Raw genomic sequence first — 26,618 nt, forward strand, 5'->3', positions numbered from 1 at the left:
TCCTAAATACACGAGCAAATCCACCAAGGAATGGCTCAGAAATAAGAAATAGAGGGTTATGGAATGGCCTAGTTAAAGCTCGGATTTGAATCCTGTTGAAATTGGGGGGGGGGGGGGGGGGGGGGGGGGGGGGGGTTAGTCGGGGAGTTTGAAATGGGCAGAACATGCAAGAAAACCCTCAAACATCTTGCAACTGAAAGAATATTGCATGAAAGAGTGGTCAGAAATTCCATCAAGCCTGGTGGACAATTATGCAAAACGCATCATTTCTGCTAAAGGGGACAATACTAGCCTCTGAGGCCAAGGGTGTACTTACTTTTTCACAGAAGAATATCACATTTATTGATATTTCTGTTGAATAAATGATTGAAGCGAATTTTCCTTGTGTTTTTGTTCAAGTACCTAAACTTTATTAGCAGCCACTGTTTCAAAGAGGATCAAATGTTTGCTCGTCCAAATATGTCAAAAAATAAATAAATAAAAGAGCCAACAATTTCCATGGGGTGTATTTATTTTTTCACATGACTGCACATGAACGCCCCTCCTAGTGACCTAGTGCCCTCGCACACAAAGATATGAGATTCAGACACAAAAACATGCACAACCGCTTGTGTGCGTTTGTGACCGTTTCCACTCAAACACCTTTACTTTTCAGTGAACATTAAAAGTATTGGCACCCTCGGCTGTGATTTGGGCATGCAGGCGACCCTTAAGTAACCTTTAGATCCCCGCGCCACCATTACATCTGTGTCTCCTGCTTATTTTCCCTGAATTACGAGCAGTGTTCTAACACGTGTGAGAATCAAGTCACCGCCTGATAAGCTCCGGAGAAACTCGTCCAAGAGTTACGAAGTGAGACGGGTTCGGACAGGATACGGGAAGTCCTGGGGTCGGGTTTTGTCATTGAGCCACGCTGTTTGATGTAGCGGTGATAGAACACCGCTCGGTGTACATATCCTAGTGTGACGAAACCACAAACATCGCTTTGGCAAGACACGGCTTCCGGAATGGTTACACAAGCCCTCCCATAGTGGTGTGCAGCGGTCTTATGAACTTTCAGACTCACTAGAACAGTCTTTTAAGGCTCCTATAAGGCCACACAAGCGAAACACCTCCTTCCACTAGTTCTGAAGTCTAGCTAGTCACACTTATACAGGCGTCAGTTTGTCTTGGCACTGCGTTGCCACTTGACAACCAGCGCGAAGTTACTTCAGTTCGATGTTTTCGTATCTGGTGCATTAAACCACAAGCTCCCGGTTCATACAAATACACACTTAGCATTAGAGATTAAAAGACTAAGAAGCAAACATTTATGTATACTTATACATGTACACTAATACAGCTCATAAAATGACACTTTTTTCTTAGAACGTGCAAATCATTGTAGTAATCGTAGTTTCGACATTACACAAAATAACTGTACGTTTATGCAATTATTTCAGGAACAAGACGTGTTTGTGCATCGAGGAAGAGCATTTTAAATGTGCGCATGTCTCTTGGGCTGGTCCTCGGAGGAACTTAGAAACCCCACCTTCTGTGGACCATGCATCAAAAAAAAAAATAAATAAAATTGCATGCATCCGGAATCTTAGCAAAACGTAAATAGGTCATAGTGGTTGAAGTTCATAGCAGAGAAAACATGACTTTGAGGGACATCCTGTGGTTTTGAGGCACAGAACAAGAGGCAGAACCCAAAAAAAAACAAACAAAAAAAAAAAAAAAAGAGTAAATGTTGACTAAATGGTATTTTTCATTACAAGCGCGATTAATTACTCTTCTTCTTCTTAATAATAATAATAATAATAATAATAATAATAATAATAATAATAATAAACAATACACTGCAATATAAAAACCATCACTCCCATTTCTTCTAGCTTCTCCTCCGTTTCAGACGGCAGCACCACGTTCATAATGATTTGATCTATGCACACGATCTACTGAGGGTTTCATTTCCTGTTAAAAACAACAGCTATGAACGTAGCTAAAAATAAACACGTCTCCTCCCTAATAGCTGGTCATAACGTCGTAACCCTGTGTAAAGTGTCATGCAAACGCACTGAACTTCTGTAATGCAGAATATTTATAACATTTAAATAAACACATCCAATAAAATAAAACAACTCACAATCTGCTTAGCCTCCAGGATGGAGCGCGACTTCCTGGTCAGTGGCGTCTCGAACGTCTTCACCATCACCACCTCCACCACCGCGTTGCTGAAACGCCGAAGACGTCATCGGCGAACTGGAAGACACGACGGAGATGAAGGAATGGTTTAACGAAGTATAACGAGATGACCTGTCTCTACTAGTATTAAGTATCTCCTAGTCGTAATTATTATTAAATTCCACAATCATACATCCGTTAGGTACAAATCTCTACGAGTGTCCTGATTTAATCCGATGCTTGTATTTACTACTCTCATTTAAAATGTGTCCACTACAGCTGTGTACAAATGTACATTTATTTACATATTTATATACATATGTGATTTGTGCGATGGTAAAGTTCAGAGCCTCCATGTAAGTCAAAGTCAGTTTGGGACCTAATATTATATTTATATATATATTTATTTATTTATATATATATATATATATATATATATATATATATATATATATATATATATATATATATATATATATATATATATATTTTTTCCCTTTTTGACACTTTCTAAAAAGGTGTTTGTGGCAAACATGTCGGCGTACACGTGCAGGTTTAGGAAGAGCTGCCCCCGTTTAACCACATGCACCAGGATCTGAAAGCTGAAAACGTGCGGTGTGGTTTTTCACCTTCTGCAGCGCTGCTACCAGAATCTCTCGGGCGTCCTGGAACTGGGCGGAGTCCGTGCCGTGGCGCCGGGCGAGCTCCTCCATACCAGCCAGCTCCAGAGAGAACAGGTCAGGAGCCTGGTCCTTAGCCAAGTGCTTGTGTCTCATCAGCTAGAGAGAGAGGGAGAGAGAGGGAGAGAGAGAGAGAGAGAGAGAGAGAGTGAGAGTGAATGCGAGTGTAAGAGTTTCAGTTCCTTCATTTCTTTCATTAGCATCCCTATTTTTCTTTCCTGTAATCCTCTTCCATCCTGTTTTGATCAGTCTGCTGTGCTACCCCACCATGCACCGCCTCTCAGCTGCACCAGTTCCATCTACGTGAACTCCTCCTTCACGTTGGCGAAGGCGCCGTGTCGAATGGAGATCTCTTCACTGCAGTCTCTGCTGGGTGTCTTAAGGCTTTTGTTTAGCTTAGCTTCCTCTTTAACTAGCAGAAAGTTCTGTTCAAACTGTTTTAGATTTCCCTGTATAAAAAAGAAACCTGTTCTGTTGTATATAGGTCGATTGTTATCATGAATTCTGAATCTTCCTCTTCTTAGACCTGCAGTTTCCATCCATTACTGACGCCCTTTCTGATTACTGCTGGGTAATGGGTCTTCTGTAGAAAATAAGATGCCACTGACCTCTTTTTTTTTTGTATATGTCCGAGTATAGGGTCATGGTCTTTCCTTGAGGAGCTTTTTCCATTGGTGGCTTGAGACGGGAATTGGGAATGGGAATTGATTCTGCCATCGTTCAAATGGGCTCCGAGTCAGCGGCTCCTTAGAACTCGATGATGATAACCGGCTGCTACTTCATGAATACACAAATATCCACTGGCGTCTGCCCTTATACTTTAGCCAAGATAACTTTTTCTGGATTTTTTTTAACCAAATAAAAAGGTCATTGCTTGTAGGCTATACGACCCTTGGGCCTTTCTCACCTAGCCTTTTTATTACTATTATTATTCATTTAAACTCTTCTTACAGATGATATAGGTGGTCCTACCATCCATCAAAACGGAAGATCTAACCTACTTCAAAACAACATTAAAAGCAAAATATTCACAAGCCCATGTTCTTGCTGCTGTACTCCAGAACTCTCCAAGTGTTTGAGAGGGTGTACAAACTTTCAGCATTTGATCCTCTTTTAAAGAGTGCCAATTATTAAAGGTGATGCACTATCAAATGACAAATAACATCGACATGTTGTAGTAATTTTCACAATTTAAATTAACAAAAAAAAAAAAAAAAAAAAAAAAAAAAGGAGGCATCAAGAATTCTGCTATGTACCAGAGTATTTCAGATTTCAGTCAAAATCTCTCCTGGTTGCCTCTGCCAGGAGGTTCAGACTGCTGTCGAGTTTTCAGTGAGATGATGAGAGAAACTTACTTCCTGATGATTAAAGAAGCACAACCTTAAAATCTCAATTATAAATGTATATACGTCTATTAACAGTGATGTAAGTGATTTAAATGGACTCCTCTTCAGGATTTCATCAGATCATTGTGAATATAACGACTGGATCGGGATAAACAAAACGACATGTGACGGAAACTTCCTGCTTAAGGTAGAGCTTCAAACTTGATTTTAGAAAATCAGCCATACACACCTTTCACAGTTAGTTCTAGCGTCACGGTTGGTGGATTGATGTTTGGGGTGATGCAGATATATGTTCCTGCATCAGATTCCTTCAAGTTGCTCAGCATGATGGAGAAATTCCCCTTTTCCATTTCTGATGGAAAAATTGTAACTCTGGATGCTGATCATCGAAATCTGCTTTGCCGCCACTGATGTCACACACCACCCAGCAGTATCTGTCTCGCCAATGCACAGTCTGCAGCTTCTCTCCAAATGAACACGGTAAGATCACTGATTCTCCTATAAAACATTCAACAGGGACACTCTGCACCGACACTGAAAGAAAAAGAAAAAAAAAAAAGAAAAAATCTCAATAATATAAATACAAATGTGTTCATCAGGATACATCAACACTATATAATCATTCATATTCAATATACATTCACTCTGTTTACTTGTCACTTGTAGTTTGCCTATAGTGTGTGCGTGTAACGATCTTCAATGATTAATGATCCTGTTGTGCTTGTAGGCGTGGCCTGTCCAGGATTATTTATTTATTAATTTTTTTTTATTTTTTTTTTACAAGAAGCGTTACATAACACACTAAAGAGTGTGATCATTGGTCATTTAATTTATGTGCACACTAGTTTCATTCACAGAATAGCAAAGTATACAAATCTGCACTAATGATCTCTACAAACATTTAATAAGAGATTGTATACCACAGGATCGAACGAAACCACGGTTATTAAGTTTTTCTTTGTGTTAAACTGTAAATGGGAGCTAACAGCAGGTTAAAGCTGTGATGGAGAAACTAAAGAGACGTCACACCATAGGACTGGTGTAAGATTCTTTCAAACCAATCGCCTGGATTTTTTATTTATTACCGCATCATAACTAATTTACATGGAATTGAGGAAAGTACAACTTAAATGTGACTGAAATCGCACACATACACGGAAAATGAATCATCTGTTTATTGCTAATGTGAATAAACATGTAGGTTAAAACTAGGGATGCACCGAATGTTCGGCAACCGAAATTATTAAGTGAAAAGGCAGAATAAATCTGACCGAACAATGACGGGTTTCATGACACGACCAAATAGCCTAGCAACCAGAGTGAGACGCGGAGAGATGAGGGGGTGCGCGCATGCACGAGCTACGTGCACGAGTGCTCAGCGAGCACATGCTCTTTGGATGTTGACGACCCAGACATTGTTTACTGTGGACACTTGCGTTTGTTTTGTTTCTGTTCTGTCACATCCCTGTTTTGTCATTGGTTGTTGTTCGGGGGTGTGGATTTATTGTTTTCAGCTGCCAGCGCTTAGCACTGATTATATTCAGGATATATACCGCTCGCGCCCCTGTACACCTCACGGAGTATTCTGCCACGTTGCGAGACGTAAGGGAGTAGAGTACGGAAGCAGGTGCAGGTAACGACGTATTTAAGGGCAGGCAGACAAATCCAAATCGTGATCCAAAAAACGTAGTCAAGACAGGCAAAGGGTCAGGCGATCGGCAAACAGGCATAAACGGGGCAAAGCAGGAATCAGAGTCGCGGTCACAGAAAACAGGGTCAAAACACAAAACAAGAAACATGACCTAGTACTATGGACTGGGAGTGGAAAAAACAAAGGGGACTAAATGAACTAATCTATAGTTTAAACTAACTAAATCCATCAAGGACCATAACATTAACAACATATCTAACTATACTATAATACTTCGAGGTGTACAAGGACGCAAAAGGTCTATATCCCCAATATAACCATTTTTTGCACTCTTGTCAATGCACTTTTAGTTGTAGGCTACAGAGTGTTACATTCTTTCAGCAGTCAGTTATAGGCTATTCAAGCAGGGCTCAAAGACATTTTTATTTTACTAATTTATTTATTTAAAGTTATATTGTGCCTTGTTGGTAGCCAATGCCTGCTAGAATGAAAAATGTTCAGTGTTAAATATTTTGAAATTGTAGTTTTTGTAATCGATTTTCTCTTTGAAAAGCAAGACAAAATAGTAAAAAGCACATTTTGACTAATTTATGCAATGGTGAAAAAAAATGGCAAAATAAATAGAAAAAACGCGTTCGGTATTCGGCCAGGTTTTTCATCATATTCGGTTTCGGCCAAGAATTTTCATTTCGGTGCACCCTAGTTAAAATATTCTCGACATTCAGTCTTAACATTGATGGTCACATTTCAGTAATTATTAGATTTCACTTTTCCATACAGTACACATACCCGCTTACTGCGGTGTTAAACACTCACCTGTGTGTATCAGAAGCAGGAAGGTGAAGTAGAAAATCCAGCTGTAATTAAAAATAAAATTTTTTAAAAAAAAACACAGAAAGAGGTGGAACAGCAGAATAAATTCACAGTATAACTGTATAATGGAGTTATAAATGAGTTTAATACTTCAGTTCGAGAAACTAGAACAAACGCTCAGCAATCAGAAATGTAGTAAGTGAATAATGATGACGTGTTTGTTGCCCTTCTTTCTGCCCTTAAAACACACCGGGCCTGTAGGGATATGTTCAACACGGGCAGATAATCACTCTGCAGGTTTTGGATCCATTCCTGAAGTCACTACAGAGCTGATTCACATTGCACAGTTCTTACACAGAAAGCTCACAAAGCCCATTTAAGGCTGTTTAATGGAGGTTAAGACGTAATAGTTTCAGTTTTAGTTATCTATCTGCACGTGCAATCAGTGACTCAACGTATACAGTAAACTTCAATTTTATTAAACACTCCTGAGCTGGTGCCCTTACAGTCATGGGGAAAAGAAAGTGCACCCTCTTACAATTCTGTGTCAGGGCCTCAATAAAAATTGCGTAAATAGGGCTGCACAATTAATCGGATATCGATCGCGATTACGATTTTGACTGTCTACGATTAAATGAACATGATCGACTGCGATAACATTTAAAGTTCGTTGTCCGCTCATAGAAAACTCTGCTGCAGATCAAATCAAGCGCTTCCTAAACTTACAGCCAATCACAGAGAGAGGCCCAGGGATAACGTCATTTCGTAGTGCCAAAACCCGGAAATGGGTTCAGCATTTTAGCGCTTGAGCTGCCAGTTTTTCTGCGAGAGGAAATCATGACACTAGCACTATGCTCAATGGCACTACAGAGGTTGTCGGGGACATTAACATCATCACGCCGAACAGGAAAAAACTTTGCAGATAAACTCAGGGCTCTACAGTGTGACCTGCAGAAAAGCCATTATAATGAAGAGAGTAACTCTGTACATCATCTGCTTCTCTCAACTCTCCGATCTCACAATCGCCATCTTTTATTGATCACGCAAAATGACCTGAACTTTCACCTGCTCGTGTAGAAACAGCGGCTTCACGCGGAGTAAATTAATAATAATGCCAACGCTACAAGGTGGGTTTAATTCAAACTTCTTTATTAAATAATTCCTCACCAATCATAATCAAGAGTAGCAACTGTTCAGAAGGAGTACGCTGCTGCTCTCCTTCACGCTCTTCACTAACTCAAATACATAGCGTATTCACTTCATTTAAACTCAGGGTTGCCAGATATCACTAGAAAAGTCAGCTCCAGTTTCCATGTTTTGATTTAATCCCCCCAAAACACAATATTATCAGCAGACATGGCAACACTGTACTGTGGAACCAATCTAAAAGGAACAACTGATAAAGAAACAAACAGAAAACTAATAAAATGCAAAGACAGAGAATCTGCTTACTTATAAATCATCATTTAATATAAAAAAATAGATATTACAATAACTTCATAAAATATGAATAAAATGAGAAATTAAATGATGTTTAATTACCATGGGTTGCATTTAATATCAATTTGACATTAATCTTAGTAAGCTATATAACTAGAAGGCTATTAGCCTTTTTCCTAATATGGATCATGCTTGTGTTAGTTTGCTCTTAATTAGGACTCTTTATTGTTTAAGATATTTAAAAATAAATATTTTATGTTTGTTTATTTATCAATTAACCAACAGTATTTCTCATTGCTATTATTTTAACTCAATTAACAGTGACCATGAGCAGAGAGTTTACATTTAATTGTTTATGACAGACCTCCTGATTAAAGCTTAAATAAAAAAGATTGGTATCTGGATCGGTTTCGGTCATAATAATCCTGATCGGAGCGTCACTAATGAACACCATTAAACTAAAGCGCTTTGCATCTGACGGGTAAATGAACTCACCCAATCACATCCTATATGAGATTATTCAGATATATACACAATATACACAGAGCGGTTCGAGAACTGACTCCAGCCCAGAACCATGACAGTGGGAAATGTCTAATAGTGTAGCTGTAATATATTTAAGAGGATCAGACTTGACACTGAACATTGAGGTTTATTGTATTTGTTTACCAAGTGGAATAGATTAACGGTTGTTTTTTGCATACAACTGAAAATATTAAATTTAGTTTATCAGAAAGTAAATTAATGTGTCATGGCTCACACTATGTTCCTAAATTCTGTCATAATTCTCCAGATCAAGTTTTGTCATGCATAGAACAGCTGTAGAATATATTTTAGCTAGTATACCTAGGTCAGGAAATTAGCTAGCTCCGTTATACAGTTTCTCCTGCAGCGGCGAGTTAGCTTAGCTCAACCAGGCCTTAAACTGAACACACCTGATACATACCTCACATTCATTGCGTACAACCCCGGGGAAACAGTTTCTAATAAAATTAATAAAATATAAATTTACAGAACACAAACATTTACAAAAGGCTAACGTCGTTACGAATGAACCCAGGTGGAACTTTTAAGTGCGCATGCGCTGAACACGTCACCTGATGACGTCTATTGCCAAAATATTGTTTAATTGTTTTATTTGTTTAATTTTTATTTTTAAATTTTTGCTGTTGTTACTTTTTGTATATTAATTTAAAAACATACGCATGGAGCCGCTGCGAGAGTTCAAATCTATTATTAAGGAAAAAATACGAACGAATCTATTGTAATTCCCCACTTACAACCGGTAAAAACCACCGAAAATGCCCCTTGTCGTGGAAAACAATCTTTTCAGCCTAGTCAAGAAACTTCAGACAGAGAATTTAGATGTCAAAAAGTAAATCACCTTTATTGAAACAATAAAGTGAGACAGTCTGCAGAAAGTCCAAATTATGCAAACACACACAGCACTTTTTATACCTTTCTCCACAGCATAGTCATTGTAGGTGGGGTTTTGCCTTTCCTCATTAAAACAGACCAATCTTCTTTGCCACAATTAAATATTCATGTCTATGTGTTATCTTAAATTTGTGGAGCATGTGCAGTTAGTTGTTTTTCTTGAAAAGGTTTCATGAGGACGTTGTTTCTTCTTCTTCTTCTTCTTCTTCTTCTTCTTCTTCTTCTTCTTTATTTTATTTATTTATTTATTTATTTTAAAAGGGTTTCACTCAGAGTCCTGACCTTGATCCACACTCCCTTTTTTTTAGGCCTCATCCTAACTCGTTAATTGGTATCTGGCCTCAAAGTTTTCTGCTTCTGTGGAGGAGGATACCGGCTGGTACAGAAAGAACAATTGTTGTACAGTAAGACACAGAGTTCATCTAACGCAACACACACTTAGAATATAGCTTGATCAAACATTGTTCTATGGATTTAGATTATGCTTCTAACTATTGATTATGCATATAGATTATGCATTTTAACTAATATTGATTATCCGATTATGCTTAAATAATAATTCTAAATGTTGGTTATACATATTATACACTTCAATAACATATCCAAATGTTATTTACACATATTGATTACACTTCATAAATATTGCTATATATTTTCCCCCTCTGGGACTTACTAAGTCCCACCTAGCTCGAGAGAGTAATCTCACAATCCAGCCCCTTCATTTACACTAACTAGTGATCAATGTATGATCATATCATCCATCTACCAATGACCAAATCCTGAAACTACTCTCTCTGGAGACGAGAAACAAACATCTCCTCTCCCATTGGTTTTCACGGTTATATTAAGTACACAGTTGATCAAGCACATATAGTTGATACAAGCATAGACTAATAAATATGAATACAAAACAATTTTCTCAGTTTGATTACAATGATAAATCAGACAGTGATCACCCTGTCTCTAAACACACTTGATTATATTTTAATAGAAAAATAGAAAAAATGGGTAAAGCAAAAATAAAAATCCATCACATCCTTTCTCAGGGGATGTCTTCAACAGAGATACTTCGCATATCGCAGGGGAACACCCTTGGGGAGAAGTGTAGGCGAGCACTTACACCCAGGGCTTGGTTTATCAAACTTTTTCTATGTCCTCACTTGAGGAACTGGAATCTGTTCCATCCTGTTGCAGCTGATCAGAGATCCAATCTGGCTCACTGATTGTCTCATTCAGCTTTAGTTCAGTACTGTTTTGGAGACCAGTCAAGGGCTGAATAGTCAATTGTGGAAAGGTTGTCCTGGAAGGGACATCTGCTTGGGCCTCTTTCTTCTTCAGCAGGTGTATCAGGCTCGTCAGAACCACTCTCAGCAGCAGGAGCCCTTCTTTCCTCCTGCTCTGTTGGTACGACCCCTGACTGACCTTCTTCTTTGCCATCACCTGGGACTGCCATTGGTTCTCCCTTACCTTCATTCTGTGTGGAGCACAGACACACAGGAGATGCTGGGTACAGTGACCAAGTGATTAACTTTATTTTCTCTTATGCAGGTGCTACCAGAAGTGAGGAGGTGTGTGGGGGTGTGAGTGTGTGAGTATTTGTGTGGGGCTGGCGTTGCAGTGCTCTCCAGGGCGTGTCGGGATTCCCGTGAAGCGTGAGGGCTTCCTCATGCCATCGTGAAGTGTCGCATGCGAGCTCACCAGGCTGCGTCCTCGTCTGCACCCGAGCCTTCTGGAAAGAGAGACACTGAGAGAGAGAGAGCGATTAGAAAAGAATGCCGCCGTATGGAGGTCGGAATCATTCAGGAAGAGGTGACGTGCACATGTCATGTGAGCAACTACTCAAAAACGTACAGACGGAAGAGCATCCTCTTATACCCCTCCCCCGTCTGCTGAGTGGGGGAATTCTCCCAACCGACTCCCCAGTCGCCGGCCGGGGTTGTGTCGGTGGCTCCGCCCCATCATGACGGGCCTTCCGGCTGTCGTCAGGCTTTACGTGAGGCTGTCCATTTCGTGCCTGCACAGCAGTCGGGGAAGGAGCGACTTTCTCACAATGTGCACCGAATGGATACGTCAGGACGACTAACCTCAACAGTACATACAATCTACTACAGCTCCCGAACCTGTGACCTGGAGTGACCCCACGCAGTTGCAGGTTCATTCTGGCTCCTGAGAGGATGTTTTCTGAATGTCAGATGAAGACATGTCTTTTGTTTTGTTGCACTATCCTGCCCCCTGCTGTGCCCTTATGGTAGTTTGGCCAGATTTTAAAGAAATATTTTAGTCTGGATTTGAAAAAAAATTATGTTATATTTGTTCAAAGTGTGATGTGTGTGTAAATGTGCTTCTGATTTATTTAGAAAAGCTTGTACACTGGATAATTGTAATGTAAATGCATAAGCCCATGTCATAAAGCATTACCACCACTAGGGGAGCTGTTCTACAACTCAGAGATTTAGCATCCAATAGTCAGGTTCCTGCCTGGCATGTTTCAATGTTTACTTAATAAGAAATATAGCGATAAATCGCTAGAATTTTGACCAGTGTTACTGAATGGCCATAAACACTACCATCATTTCAGTTTGTACATATTGTGGAGGAAAGTGAACAGATTAGCCGGATTTTTCCTTTGAAATGAAGCTTTTGTTATGTATTTGGATGATTCTCTGACAGAATAGGTTGTTGAAAAACTTAATCATATTTTTATTAAAGTTTATTCAACAACCCCCTCCGCACCGGTATGCATAGTGAGCCCCCTCCGCACCGGTATGCAACGGGATAGCAGCACAGCACTCGGGACCAATCATTGTACAGACACCTTCCTCACGGGCCCACATCTGATCCAAGACGAAGCGGTTCTGAGCGGTCATAAGTGAGGTGGCATGTAGTTGATCGCGGAGCAGTCCAAAAGAGCCCACCGAATAGTTAATGAAATGTTGCTGGTTGTACCACATGTAATTTATCCAAGCCGCATTGCGGTTAATCTGGACAGCTGGATACAAAATAGACGCCACACCGCTGCCGACGGCCTCCATAGCTTTGTAGCGAGTGGGGACACCGACGGGGGTCCCCCCAAAGTCTAGATTGACTGTCTCATCAATGGCCCAGTCATAATAGATCGATGTGTTGGCATCACGGATATACTGAGTCCACAGGGCAGCATCCCTGTGAGAACGGGAGCGGCTAGATGAAGGCTGGTCAGCCACCACCAAAACACGGGTTTTACCGTCCAACCTAACCAGGGTGCAGCACCCTTGCCATTCCGCAGGCAAAGACTGGCGAACACGCTGGCCCCCGCAGAACCAAAAAACATCAGCAAGGGGCACGGTACCTGGGCCGGGAAGGGAAGTGTTACAATTATGGGGTCAGCGCACGGGGAAGAGTCACAAACAGAGAGGGTATTAACCCACAGGTCATCAGCAAGCAGGGAGACATTATAGCAGGCGGACAAATTTCCCACGGGGTATACACCAAAAAGAGAGCAGAGGCATAACGGAAAGAACACGGGTAGAGACAGTCGAACGGGGATAAAAGCCGACACCCGAGTGGACATGGGTTGAAACAGGCATGAGGTGCTAGCATTATGCATCCACGTTGGGCCAAAATCAACAGAGAGGGCCCCAAAGAGGCAAACTGTGGGACACAAGAACTCGACGGAGTAGGGGTCAGTGAAGCACTCAGACAGGTTCCCCATGGGTAGCATAAGATGGGGAGCGGGGCTACGATCATGACAAACGAGACACGTGCGATCCATCACAGATTGTGTGGTATGGAACATCCATGCCAGATACATATTACTTTGCTCGCGGGCAAGGCAGGTGTTATCTGTCGAAACTGAATAGCGTTACAATTTCATTAAACCTTTCATTAAACCAGCAGGGGCAGCTAGAAGGGGATATAGCACAGGGGATATGAACGGGGTGCCTGTACTATCATGGTAGGAGCAAGATGTGCCAGAGCAAAGGAAAGGCAGTCAAATGGGACCAATAACGGGTGGCAGGGCAGTACCATCGAAGGTGCACTTGTTTGTCAGTGCCCGTCCAACAATCTGAAGGTGTCCCACACGAATTCCACTGAGCGGGCCTGGGAAAAGGTGAAAGAAGCCAAGTGTGGCCTTCCCCAAATCAACGACTCCTCGTGGGCGAGTCTAAGGAGAGCCAACGCACACATCGAGCTGCGAACACCCACATCTGAGTTGGAGGAGACCAGGGCAGAGCACGCCGAACTCTGGGAAAGGGGGTAGAGCGGGAGGGAGCGACCAAATTCTTAATTCTTAACGCTTCTTAATTTCATTGTACATATGTATAGTGACAATAAAAGGCATTCATTCAAACGGAGTTTTGGATCGAGAGGAAGGAAAAAGAACGCTACTAGGCCTGCCACAAAAATAAACCCCGCACCAATAACCCTCCCATACATGCTATTACTCGGCAGAACCGCCATCGGTCCCTTCTGGTGTCAGCAGCGGGGGAGTGTGCAGGGAGTCAGGCGAAGGCTGGAGCTCAAGAGGCACGCTCAGACGGGCCTCAAGGGACCGGAGCGTATCAAAGTCTATCGTGCCCAGGGGCAAGGTGATGGGGTCGGCGGGAACCTGAAAGAGATGGGCAAGCGTGGACAGAATATCACCAGTCGGGGGTACACGGTCCTGCGAGCCGGAAGCTCCGTCACCCGTCACCTCTGTCGGGGGCGAGGGTGCCGGGTCAGGATCAGACTTTGGCGAGGTGTTGGGCGGAGAGCCGGGTGGGCCACTGTCATCTGACTGAGACTGTCTTTTCACTTTTGCAACAGCCCGTCGTTTAATCTGGGCTCGAGTGCCCTGGGCAGGGCTCAATGACGCATCTGAATCACTGTCACTATTGGTCGACAACACTGCCTCAGTAGGACCTGAGGGCTGCTTTAAACTGTCTTGGCCAGAGGTTGATGGTTGTTCATCAGTCATGGCTCACAGTAGTGGCCCTTTACCTGCTCCGGCGCGGCTGCAGTGGTTCAAGTGATACCAGTGGTCCCTCCCCTCAACTTTAACAGCTGTGGGGGTGGCAGCGGCCACGGTGAAGGGTCGTTCTCGGCATCCCGAGACCAATGTACACTTGGTCGCCGGGTTCCACTAGTCGCACGTCCTCCCATACCTTGTCCTCTCCATGGACCGCCTCATGAACCTATGAATACAAATGTCTATGGATTTGGGTGAGGGTTCGCACATAATCTTGCATCTCGTCCTCCAATTGTTCCGGGGCCAACCCTGAGTATGGACCTCGGGTGAAAGCCATGGGCATTGGGTGCCCCGTGAGCATTTCATGGGGAGTCAAGTGCGTGATGCGACAGATCTGTGAGCGCATTTTCATTAATGCCACTGGTAAGGCTTGGACCCAATTTAGGTGAGAATCCTCGCATATTTTTGCCAATTTACTTTTTAGAGTACCGTTACACGCTCAACCATCCCCTCGGATTGAGGGTGATACACACATCCTAGTTTATGATCTATCCCCAAGGCAGCCACAATATTATCGATTACATTATTCACAAAATGGGTGCCATTGTCCGAGCTCAGAATCTCTGGAATACGGAACCGGGGAATGACCTAGCGGCAGAGGAATTTGGCAGCGGATCTAGCATCCTCCTTGGAAGTCACAGTTGCCTCCACCCACCTGCTAAAGCGATCTGTTATCACTAGAATGTAGCGCTTCCTTTCTTTCCTGTTGTCTGCTCCCATGTCTACATAATCCATCACTATATGGCGCAAGGGTCCCGTTGGCGGAGGTATATGACCTAAGGGGGCAGTAAAGTTCTTCCGCACATTGTTCCTGATGCACACATCAAACCGGTTTTGAGCATAGTCCAGCATACTGGCCAGGTATGGGCACCACCATTCCTGACGGATTTTTCGGATAGTTTCAGCCCTGTGGGTATGGTCCAAGCCGTGGGCTTCTTTGATCATAAGCGGGAGGAAGCTGGCTGGGGCTACTCACAACCCGTCCACGCTGCACCACAAGCCAGTACCTGCTTCTTTTTTCGACCCCCTTTTTATCCACGCAGTTATTTCGGCCACCCCTGTGGCGTTTTGCAGCTCTACTATATGCGCCACATTGTCTTCCTGTGGATGTCACATCTGACCCTCCCCGGGATGTGTTAGAGCCATCATTTGAGCAGCCCCTATGGCAGCTTTCTTTGCTGCCTCATCGGCAAGCGCATTCCCTTTAGTGATAAATGAATCATCAGTCTTATGTGCCTTGCATTTCACTACAGCCAGCTTTGAGGGTAATGTCATAGCATATAGTAAATCTGAAGTAGCCACACCGTGGGTCACAGCGGACCCATCCGCCCGTTGGAGCCCCCTCTGGGCCCAGATTGGTCCAAACACATGGCAGATCCCATGAGTGTAGGCCGAATCTGTATACACTGTACAACTTTCATTGCTAGCCAATTTACACGCTGCTGTCAATGCTTTCCGCCAACTGGGCTGAGCAAGGTTGGGGAAGGGGAACACTCATTACCACCTCAAAAGTTACCGGGCGATGTTTTGCTTCTACTATGGCGTACACAGCTTTATTACCTGTATCTGTTCAAAAACAGGAGTTGTCCACAAAAAAACGTGTGCTTGGCATTATCTATAGGGCAGTTCTCCAGATCGGGATGTGCTTTCAGGAATTTTTCTGATTCCACAACGCATTCATGGGGTACGCCATTGAGTGGGGTTACCATCTTATCAGCCGGATTCACCTTGGTACACCGTTCTATAGTAAACTCTGGGGCTGACAGAATAGAGTCATACCTCGTGCGCCGGGAGTTTGTTATTACAAAAGTCTGGCTCGTCAGGAGCGCATGTAGTGCATGGGTCATATACAATGTAACTGGGTGCCCCATGGTGATTGAGGACGCTTTTTGATATGCAAACGTGGCCACTGCCAAGGAGCGATAAGGTGGCATCCACTTTTCCACGTTATCATGGGTCGTGCTATAATAGGCGATGGCCTGTTTCCCCATGCCTTGTTGTTGTTGAGTTAAAACGGCCGAAGCGTACCCTTTTCTTTCGGACACATAGAGATGGAACGGCTTCGCGTAGTCTGGGTTGGCCAATGCGGGAGCGGTTATTAAGGCCTTTTTTATATCTACGAACGCAGCTAGGGCTTCAGGAGTCCAGACAAGCGGGGCACTCGGCCGTGACTGATCTGCTGCCCTGATCATGTCCCGTAATGGTTGAACCCTTAGTGCGAACTCGCATATCCATGGTCGACTAAACCCGGCCATTCCTAGGAATGCCAACATTTGACATACGGTGTTTGGCTGTGGGGCCTCACACATGGCTTCCACATGTTTAGGTGCGATTGTACGGCTTTCTCATTCTAACACGTGGCCTAGATATTCCACTTTTTGTTTACAGAATTGCAACTTCTCTTTACTTACTCTGTGGCCATTTTTGGCCAACGTTCTCAGGACCAGTAGCAAGTCGTGCTGGCACTGTTCTTTGGACGGACTACAAATCAAGAGTTTCACAGTATCCCTGCGGAAGCCTGGCGTATGTGTATTGTTGTCCATACGTAAAAGCAAATAAATGTCGTGAGTCTGGGTGCAGCGGTACACTAAAGAACGCCAAGCATAGGTCCATAACAGTATACCATTTAGTCCCTCCTGGAATGTTTGACAGTAAGGTGTGTGGGTCTGGAACTACAGGTGTTTTGGGTATTACAACTAGGTTAACAGCGCGCAGATCATGCACTAGCCTCCATTTCTCTGAGTCAGGTTTCCTGAGTAGGGATCAGCACTCCGGCTTCTACTAACCACAAACCATAAATTAGCCCTACTACTTCTACCTCTACGATTGACAGCTTGACAGAACGTACTGTCTACGATGAAAACACTTGTATGGGCGTGTTGAGAGAGAGAGAGAGAGAGAGAGAGAGAGGCGTGTCTGAAAACACTTATGTGTGGGCGGGGTTTAGCGAGAGAGTGAGGTGGGTTCGGTTTAACTTTCATTAACACTTAACACAGCGAATGGAATGCACCTCTGGAAGAAAAAAACTTATCTTCTAGTTTAAAACATGACGGAGATTCTTTTAGCCAGCACTTTAACATATTTACTTCGTAAGGATCTTTGTTTAAAAGTCATGTAATACGCGCTATTCTTTTTAAACAACTCTTTTAAACATTTTTACCTCCTAAAGGTTTTATGCGGTTTTGGTTTTTTTTGGAAGACATGTAATACGGATTTCTTTTTAAACAACTTTTTTAATCTTTTTAGTTCCTAAAGGTTTATGTTTCAGAATTTATGTAATTCACGCGATTCTTTTAAACAGATTCTTTTTTAAAAAACGCTTTATCTCCTAAACTTTTTAATTCAAAGGCAGACCAGCCTCCCTAAACGTAATCAACATTTGTTTTCATATATTTCACAAAACAAATATTCTACTCATATATATACACATTTCAATCATAATGCTTTTCTAACAATGTGTTTACACAAACGAAATAACCCCACACAGTAACACAAACACATGCCCATATTAAAACATTATTTCTTTTCAGACGTATTTCACCCAAACCAAAAAACCAAACTCATTAACAAAAACACCTTTTGTTGGGAGGGGGACTATTCCCCCCACACACCCCGCTCCACCACCACCAGACACAGATTAGCCAGATTGACCCACTGATACAGTGGATAGGGTTACCCCCCAGACCTGTCATAAATTAAAGTGTACATACAGACCTGTCAGTCAGGGAAAGAGAGGGGCCATAAATTATCAAACACACTACTTTGATTGACAGTTTGACAGAAAGTGTATGATATAACTACTAATATCTGTTGATATTTGATAGAGTCCATGATGCCATGTATCCTAACAAAATGTCCAGGTCCTCTGGCAGAAAAACAGTCCCCACCATATTTAACCATGGGCATGAGGTACTTTTCCATATGGCTACCTCTCTGTGTGCACCAAAACCACCTCTGGTGTTTATTACCAAAAAGCTCTATTTTGGTTTCATCTGACCATAGAACCCGATCCCATTTGAAGTTCCAGTAGTGTCTGGCAAACTGAAGACGCTCGAGTTTGTTTTGGGGTGAGACTAGAGGCTTTTTTCTTGAAACCCTTCCAAACAACCTGTGGCGATGTAGGTGACTTCAGATTGTAGTTTTGGAGATTTTCTGACCCCAAGATGCAACTAACGTCTGCAATTCTCCAACTGTGATCCTTGGATATTTTTTGGCCACTCGAACCGTCCTCTTCACAGTGTATTGAGACGATCTAGACACGCGTCCAATTCCAGGTTGATTCATAACATTTCCAGTTGACTGGAACTTCTTAATTATTGCCCTGATGGTGGAAATGGGCATTTTCATTACTATTTTCTTATAAACGCTTCCCAATATGTGAAGCTCAACAACCTTTCCCCACACATCACAACTATATTCCTTGGTCTTACCCATAGTTATGAATGACCAATGGAATTTGGCCTATGTGTTACCTCATATTTATACCCCTGTGAAACAGGAAGTCATGGTTAAACAATTTTCTGTTCCTAGTCACCTAGGTGTACAATTTTTTTTTTTTTTAAATAGTAATGGGAATATACTTCATATATATTTTTCACATATGAATTCATGGGGTGCCAATAATTATATTACACCTATAATTACACCTATATTTGATAGATATTAGATATTTTTGTTGTATCTGTCATACTTCACTTTCACACATTAATGCACTGCATTTAGTTTTTTTTCCCCACCACTGTTGTGTTGCATCATCAACATGGGAGTTAACATGTTAAAGTTGTGTTTATTAATCTTGCCACATCACGTTATTCTTTCAGTATGATGAGGTGCCGTACAATGTGACGAACGGATGTGTCAGGACGACTAACCTGAACAGCACATATGATCTTCTGCAGCCCCCGAACCTGTCACCCGGAGTGATCCCATGCAGACGAGTGACCTCACACAGCTGCAGGTTCGAACCCAAACACACAGGCTTTATTTTTATGGGTGTTTCCTATCTATAAAAAAGCCCCAATTTTTCAGCTACTGATTTGTGATGGACGATTCACAAATTATTGATTTGTGAAACAAGATGAATTGATGCACAAGCACACATTTATTTATTTATGTATTTAAAGCCCATTCTTTATAAGATAAAGTGGTTTTCTAGATGCTGTTTGAGTTGTGAATCAAAACTCACATTGTTTGAGTCACTTAAAGAGATGATTTGAAAGAATCAAATCACTGAAGTGACTCACTGGACTGATGTGAGTCAGATTTCAAATGCTGAAAAAATGTCCAGTTGGTGTTCTTACTAGAATGTCGGCCATTTAAAGAAACATTTAAAAAGCAGAAGAAAAGTGTACAATTTGTTCTAGCAAGACTTTTTGTGGTTATATGTCGTCTCACTGGCCGAGATATTTCCATAATGCACCGACAGTGTTTCAGTTTAAATACTGGGGTTAGTTTACAAGTGTGACATTGAAATTACATAAATGAAATACAATGAAATAAAGTATGAAATAATCTATTTTAAAGTATCTTTAGCCTGAATGTTCTTTTTGTTACGCTGATTAGTCCATTAACAAGAGCAGTGTTGAGAAGCTACTAATTCTGTTTAAAGTTATCATGCTCGCTTTTCATCATCTAGCACACATGATTATTTAAGATAAGTTTATGGCAAAAAAAGGAGCTATGAGTCAAATGTAGCTACAGACAGATATTCAGTGGTGTGTTTCAGGACACAATGGGACTTCTGTCATCAATATACACAAACAAAAATTCACTGTTCAGCAGAGCAGAACACAAAATCTCTGTGGTTTGGAGGTCCTTCAGGATGAACACCACAAATCAAAGAATAGCAGTCTGCAAAGCTGTCTTCAAATCATCTGTCTCACTGTACTGCTGTGTATCTAAAAATACTGGTATCAGTGAATAATACAGCAAAAGAATCGGTACTCGTACTCGGCCTTAAAAAATCTGGTATCGATGCATCTCTAGTAATAAGTGAACTTAATAAGTGAAGTCAGTCTCCAGTTTCACATTTGTTGGTAAAATATTTTATTTTGGCTAAAGTTTAGTCACATGATGGACGGAGGAAAGCCAGTTTCGGTTGAAGGTACCAGGGGATGGGGAGTTGAAGGTAAACTGGCGAGATCGTTAAACCCATTGCACATTTTTCATAACCGCTATTGTTTTGTCTTTCTATCACCATCACTCACAGCATGTCAGATATTATATATAGATATATCAATTTTCAACCTATTTTCTTTGAAATTTCCTGTATATTTTTAATATTACCAAATAAAATCACATCAATATTCGTTTTAACATCACACACTGCCGAAATTTCATGACATGCCATTTTTTTGTATATCACCCCGCCCCTATGCATCGGTATCAGATATTATGGTCCAGTAACAACAATAAATGCAGGTGATTCAACATGTAGCTCGATCAGGAATGGTATAAAATGTTAGCGATGAGCTAGATGCATTAAATGCCACAGTCTTCCAATCAAATATGGGGCACAGAGAGAAGAAGAGAGGAAACAATTAATTTTCAACGTTAAGGGCCAATCAGATTAACGATCAAGCATCAAGCTTCAAACGAAAACAGTATAACTGCTAATTGTATTATGGAATGTGCAAAAATGTGAAAAAAATTAGCATGTACATTAGCTTTTATGGGTAGTAGTGGATCCGTGGTTAAGGTTTTGGGTCGCTTATCAGAAGGTCAGGGATTCAAGGCCCTTAACCCTGCACGGGTGCTGTAAGATGGCTGACCCTGCACCTAACAAGCTTTGATAAATGAAGCAAAGAGTTTCACTGTATTGTAATGTATATGTGACAAATAAAGGATTTCTGTAAATAAATCAAAATGTATGCGTTTTTGTGTTTCTTTCAAACAATTTACAGGTGGACGCCACAGCAGGGGTTTAACGTGAAACCAAAAATATCTCTGAGGCCCTCTAGTGGCTGGCTGTAGTACAATTTTGAACCCCCTTCATTTCCATGTTAATGAATGGAAAACAAACCAAAAGTTAATTTTTAAAAAAGTTTATTCCACACATTATTTTCAGAAATAGTGTTCTGCTTAGTGTCCTATACATGTTTTCCAACATGCACCTGAAACTCTTACTGAGATTACAGGTTTTTTGCCCTGTATGTTGCTCATTTTGATGTCTAAATTAGCTTGCTAAGTGATCATTTGAATAGCAAACCAATATGAATGAATGAAGTGATGTCACAGCTCTTATAAAAACACATTTATAATATCGGGAAAAAATATTGTTGGAGAACGTTTTCAAATAACAGCACAATTTTTCCAAAAAATTATTTGTGGAGATGTAACTTAAGATGGAAGTTTGCCACCTGTCCCACTGAGTAACTTTGGAATGGACGTGGTTTGAAAAATGTACTGCAGTCAGCCACTAGAGGGCGTCTGGTCACGTATACAATCAGGTTTTGATTTACAGAGGCGTTAAAACTAGTAACGCTGAACAAATACTGCCCTCTAGTGGTGGAAAATAATCTCTACAGCTGTAATCTAATATCCTAATTTGAGTCCTTGTAAACTTTTTAGTAGTCTCTTTAGTTTGGTAGATGTTTGTTAAATCAAGTCAACGTGACTGTAGACATCAGGAAGATGAAAAAATTAAATAAAATTAACAAACAAATTATCGAAGGCAGCAATTGACAGACACATGGAGCTATTTTTTTTGCAATTTAGTTAACATGTCAAAACAGATTAGTTTAGTATTTTAGAGTACCTATTAAAGCAAACAATCCTGGTGTGGATTATTTTCCAATATCAGCACACCCTGTCATGTTTTTTTATTATTATTCTTTAATCAATTGCAAAACTGTTTATTCCAAACTGTGTTTTGCGTTTGAACTCAGACCTATGGTGCAACTTACCGTCATACAAATGATAAAGATCCATCAGGAAACATTTATTTGGAAAAACAACTACATTAAATCAAATAATACAAAAATAAATACAATAAAAAATAAATAAAATAAAAGTGGGGGGGGGGTCAGTTCTAATCTCAAACACTTGGGGCGCAAAGCATGATTATGAGTACAGGTGTGTGACGGAGTTCACCACGCCCACACGCGTGACCACGCCCACAGCGTTTTGCCAACACACTTCCTAGGTAACAGAGCAGCTGATCTACACCTGATTCATTCTTCCACGCACGGACATTATGAGTCTGTTTGACTGGTGTTTCCTGGTCAGTGCAGTTTAGTTTTGTTTACTGAAGTGAGTGGAAAGGCAGAACTTAGATGAAAAGATTCAGCTGTAAATAAAAGAGGAAATAAATCCATTCAGCTGGTGATTTAAGGTAAGAGAATCCGTTGGGGTTTTTTTGAAGGTGAAAATAGAAAAAAGGAGTTGAATTCCAGCAGAATTATTAACATTTTGTGACAAACACTGTTTTTCTTAGGATTTAGATTCTCGTGTGTGTGTTTGTGTGTATGTATATATGTGTATGTATGTATGTATGTGTATATATATATATATATATTAGTGTATGTATGTATGTATCCACACATGTATTACCTAGAGCAGTCTTGATGGTGTGTTTTTTGTTCTTTAAATGCACAGTAAACATGTATAAAAGTTATCCATCACTCATACAGAAACAGGTCAAGAGCTTTAGTTAATGTTCATATCGAAGATCAGAATGGAAAAAAATCTGTCAGAGACTCTGACTGTGGTGTGGTTGCTGCTGTCAGACAGGCTGGTTTGAGTATTTCAGAAACGTCTGCTCTCCCGGGATTTCCTTGGTGATGATGGAGAGAGGTCAGGGGAGACTGGTCAGACTGGTCAGGGGAGACTGGTCAGACAGGAAGGTTATTAAGCAACAAGTCACAAAGTGTTGCAGCCTGAAATAAAATAAACTAAATGCAGCATTGGCGAGGTTTATGGTGCATGAGATGAATCGGGAAGTGTTTATTTACTGGAATTTACATGACCGACATCATAATGATTCCAGATCTTCACACATCCTGTATGTCTGGTGGTTAAATACAGAGGAAGCAAAACGGGCTGATGTGGACATAGTCATGGGAAAAAGTAATGGCATCCTCTTTCAATTCATGTTTTCATTACTCACCACCTAAATGTACTGAATTAACTAAAGATACTGTCCTCTTTTAGAATTTTAAGTCTGTCCTTGTAAGTATGAGCATCAAACATTGGCAGTTTCTGTTATTTTGTGCCAAAACATAGCTGAGCTGCTAGCTGAAGAAGGAAGTGACGGCAAGCTAGCAATTCATAAACAACACTTTTGGGGGGAATAAAAAATGTTTATTCTTAAAGTTTATTTATATTTGGAAATTACACCACTACTGCAGGCTCCAAGCGATCCCGATGATCCTAGGGTTATTCTTGTTTCGTGATTGGCAGTTGGTTATGAGGTTCTGCCCCTTCAAGAGGTCTTCAAATGATCATTTGATTCACTAAAATTATTTAATTACACCAAAATTGATGTTTAGACACTTCGGTAAACATTTCAGTGCTGCAGTTTAATGAAATGTTAAGGGCTTCCTGCGTAGTCTTAAAGCAGTCACATGCAGTAACAAACAAACTGTATGACTACACTCAAAACCCAAAAGAGTTCCATAGATATAAAGAGAGAATTCAGCAGTGGATGTTCTGAGCCAGCACTGGATCATGTTTAATGATGAAGTAGGGGTCAGAATGGACCGGTACTTCCACTGGTAGTCGTGACATCGCGTCTCATTTGCATGACGTTAAGCTCGGCTCAACAACATGGCCGCTTACTGTGAATCGCCAGCTCTGACTGGAAATGGCTGACCTCTGGAAGTGAAAATGGCTTGAAAATGTTTTTCCACAGCATGTGATCCCTACCACAAGTAGACCACATCAAAAGGGAAGAAAAAACAACTTCACCTACCATGTTTTCATGTTTCATATGAAGTTGTTGTTCAGAGGTTAACTTGACATTTGTAATATAAATCCTGAGCCATACTTACTACTGTTTAGTGTAACATTTGTACCATGTTAGAATTTAATCCTATGAGTGTGTCCCAAAGTTAAATAGAAATCAGTGTAATTAACAGCTGATTAAATAATTTGTCATTGTTTTTATTTCTTTTGTTGAGAGCACCTCGTCTGCAAACGTGTCTCGAGAAACGCAGCCATGGTTCATTTCACACGTATAGTCGTTGATTTGTTTTAATAATTGGGGAATTTAATATTCAGAATGAACTAATATTAAATATTTGTTTAGGACACACTTGTTGTTGCTCACATGTGGGTCAGTTTTAAAGTTTTCTTCTGTCGTCTCACCAAGCTTCAGGGTCGTGTGCGTGTGTGACGTCACGTGGTACGTTTATGCTCATTGGTCACAGCAAATAAAGAGGAATAGTGGCGCTCTGCTGTCAAAGTACAAATGCTGCAGAACTGATCACTTTTTAATCGCATTGCTTTGAGAAAAAATCAAAGCCATACTTTTAATATGCTTTTTTTATGTTGCACGTATACACGTTATCATCATAACGAGTTTCATCAGGTGTATGTTTTCCGTTAACATGATGATTCAACAGAAAACCCAGCAGAATTCATTATAAAACCTGATCCATTATCATCAATGCAACTCAGTCAACTATCGATCCAAAGTAGTACTGATTTTAGTGAAAGAAATTAAAAACTGAACAGAAATCTGTAAAAGACATTGCTGTGATGATGTGAAGATAATACACACACAGAGCTTGGGGTTTTCTTCAGAAGGTTAAGTTGAAGAGCAGAGCACATCCCAGCAGGAACGTTAACAGACCTTCTGCTGGTCTCGGAGATTCACCTGTTAGTGGGATTGGTTTCTCTGTTGGACACAAACAGAAGCCATTAACTAGGCCAAGTACATGTGTAGATGGATCGTTCTCATTAGAATAACCTTTTAAATCATTTTCTCCAAAAAATATATTAATTGTACTTGGGGGAAGCCCTTTACCAGAACATTTAACACAAAAGAGCAAGAGCATAAAAATACTTAAACAGTTTAAAAATATCATTAAGCACAATATTTAGGGGCCTAACAAAATTTATTTATTTATTTATTTATTTATTTGGGGGGGGATTTGGCCCATGATTGAGGAGGAGGGTGGAGGGGAAAAGAGAGTATAAAGATCAGTTTTTAGAAGAAACGCACAAGTTGCGGGATTCTTGTGATTGTCAAGTCGAGGGGGGGAGGGAGGGATATGTTAAAACACACTTTCTGAACAAGAAGTTCAGAAGTGTTGCAAGAAAGACGTTCCTCTTCAAACCTTTTGATTTTGCATCCCAGCAGCATGATTGGTGAAGAATTGAAAAAGCATGCAGGAAAGAAAAAAAAACACCCGATAGCTGCTGTAAAACATGGTGGTGGATCGGTGTTGCTCTGGGGATGTATTGTGTTTGGTGGTTCAGGGACTGTAGTGAAGGTTGGTGGCATCAAGAATTCTACTATTCATCAGAATATTTCAGAAAATGATCTCCTGGTTGCCTCTGCCAGGAGCTTCAGACTTTGCCGAAAACGAGTTTTCAGCGAGATGACGAGACAAACCTACTTCCTGATGATTACAGAGACAGAAAATGTAATGCTTTGTGAATGAACCCTGCAGAAAACTTGTGATCTGAATTCACAAGTAGCTTCCACATGCACAAAGGAGTGTAAAATGGAGGAGTGGACCAGGATCCTCTACAAGCATCAACACTGTTAGACATTACAGGAAGTGATTCAGTGCTGTTATTCTCTCCAGAGCAGGAGTCGCTGTATATTAATTAATTATGAGGATGCTGATCAATTTGGAAACATGGCTTCTTAAATTTATTTGGGAAAAACATTTGAACTTATGCCATATTTTATTCTTTTTATATATTAATTAGTGTTGATTTTTATGAAGGGTGCCAGATTGTTGAGGACACTCAATACATAACGAGTTATAAATGTGTTTATGTATATACATATTAGCAGTGATCTTAAGTTATTTAAATGGACTCATCTTTAGGATTTCATCAGATCATTTTGAATATAGTGACTGAATCGTGATGAACAAAACTAAAAAAACGTGACAGAAACTTCCTGCTTAAGAAAAAGCTTCATG

At 40.9% G+C, this 26,618-nt stretch overlaps 2 protein-coding genes across 16 annotated transcripts in view; one reads left to right on the plus strand and one right to left on the minus strand.

The window, feature by feature from the left end:
- The window catches only part of LOC108259252 (uncharacterized), a 201,073-nt gene that overhangs the window by 135,695 nt on the left and 38,760 nt on the right, over positions 1 to 26,618 (plus strand). The gene's annotated exons all lie outside the window — the stretch shown is intronic.
- The window catches only part of LOC108259612 (CD276 antigen homolog), a 95,260-nt gene that overhangs the window by 53,875 nt on the left and 14,767 nt on the right, over positions 1 to 26,618 (minus strand). For 2 of the 11 annotated variants that reach the window (XR_008393660.1, XR_008393662.1), the window contains exons 1-5: positions 9,043 to 9,198; positions 6,660 to 6,700; positions 4,422 to 4,726; positions 2,796 to 2,945; positions 2,129 to 2,244 (exon numbers count right to left, since the gene is read on the minus strand). The exons of 3 other annotated variants lie outside the window; for them this stretch is intronic. Coding sequence is in view for 1 of the 8 variants with exons in the window: in XM_053676769.1 (XP_053532744.1) it covers positions 26,056 to 26,084 (29 nt within the window). In the remaining 7 variants the exon portion in view is untranslated. Of the gene's footprint in view, positions 1 to 480; positions 1,535 to 2,128; positions 2,245 to 2,795; positions 2,946 to 4,101; positions 4,205 to 4,421; positions 4,727 to 6,659; positions 6,701 to 9,042; positions 9,200 to 24,943; positions 25,358 to 25,755; positions 26,085 to 26,618 lie in introns of those variants that run through there. 6 more of the 11 variants (XR_008393670.1, XR_008393671.1, XR_008393663.1 and 3 more) reach the window with 5 other exon arrangements.

Source organism: Ictalurus punctatus, chromosome 27 (assembly GCF_001660625.3).
Source record: "Ictalurus punctatus breed USDA103 chromosome 27, Coco_2.0, whole genome shotgun sequence".
Lineage (NCBI taxonomy): Eukaryota > Metazoa > Chordata > Actinopteri > Siluriformes > Ictaluridae > Ictalurus > Ictalurus punctatus.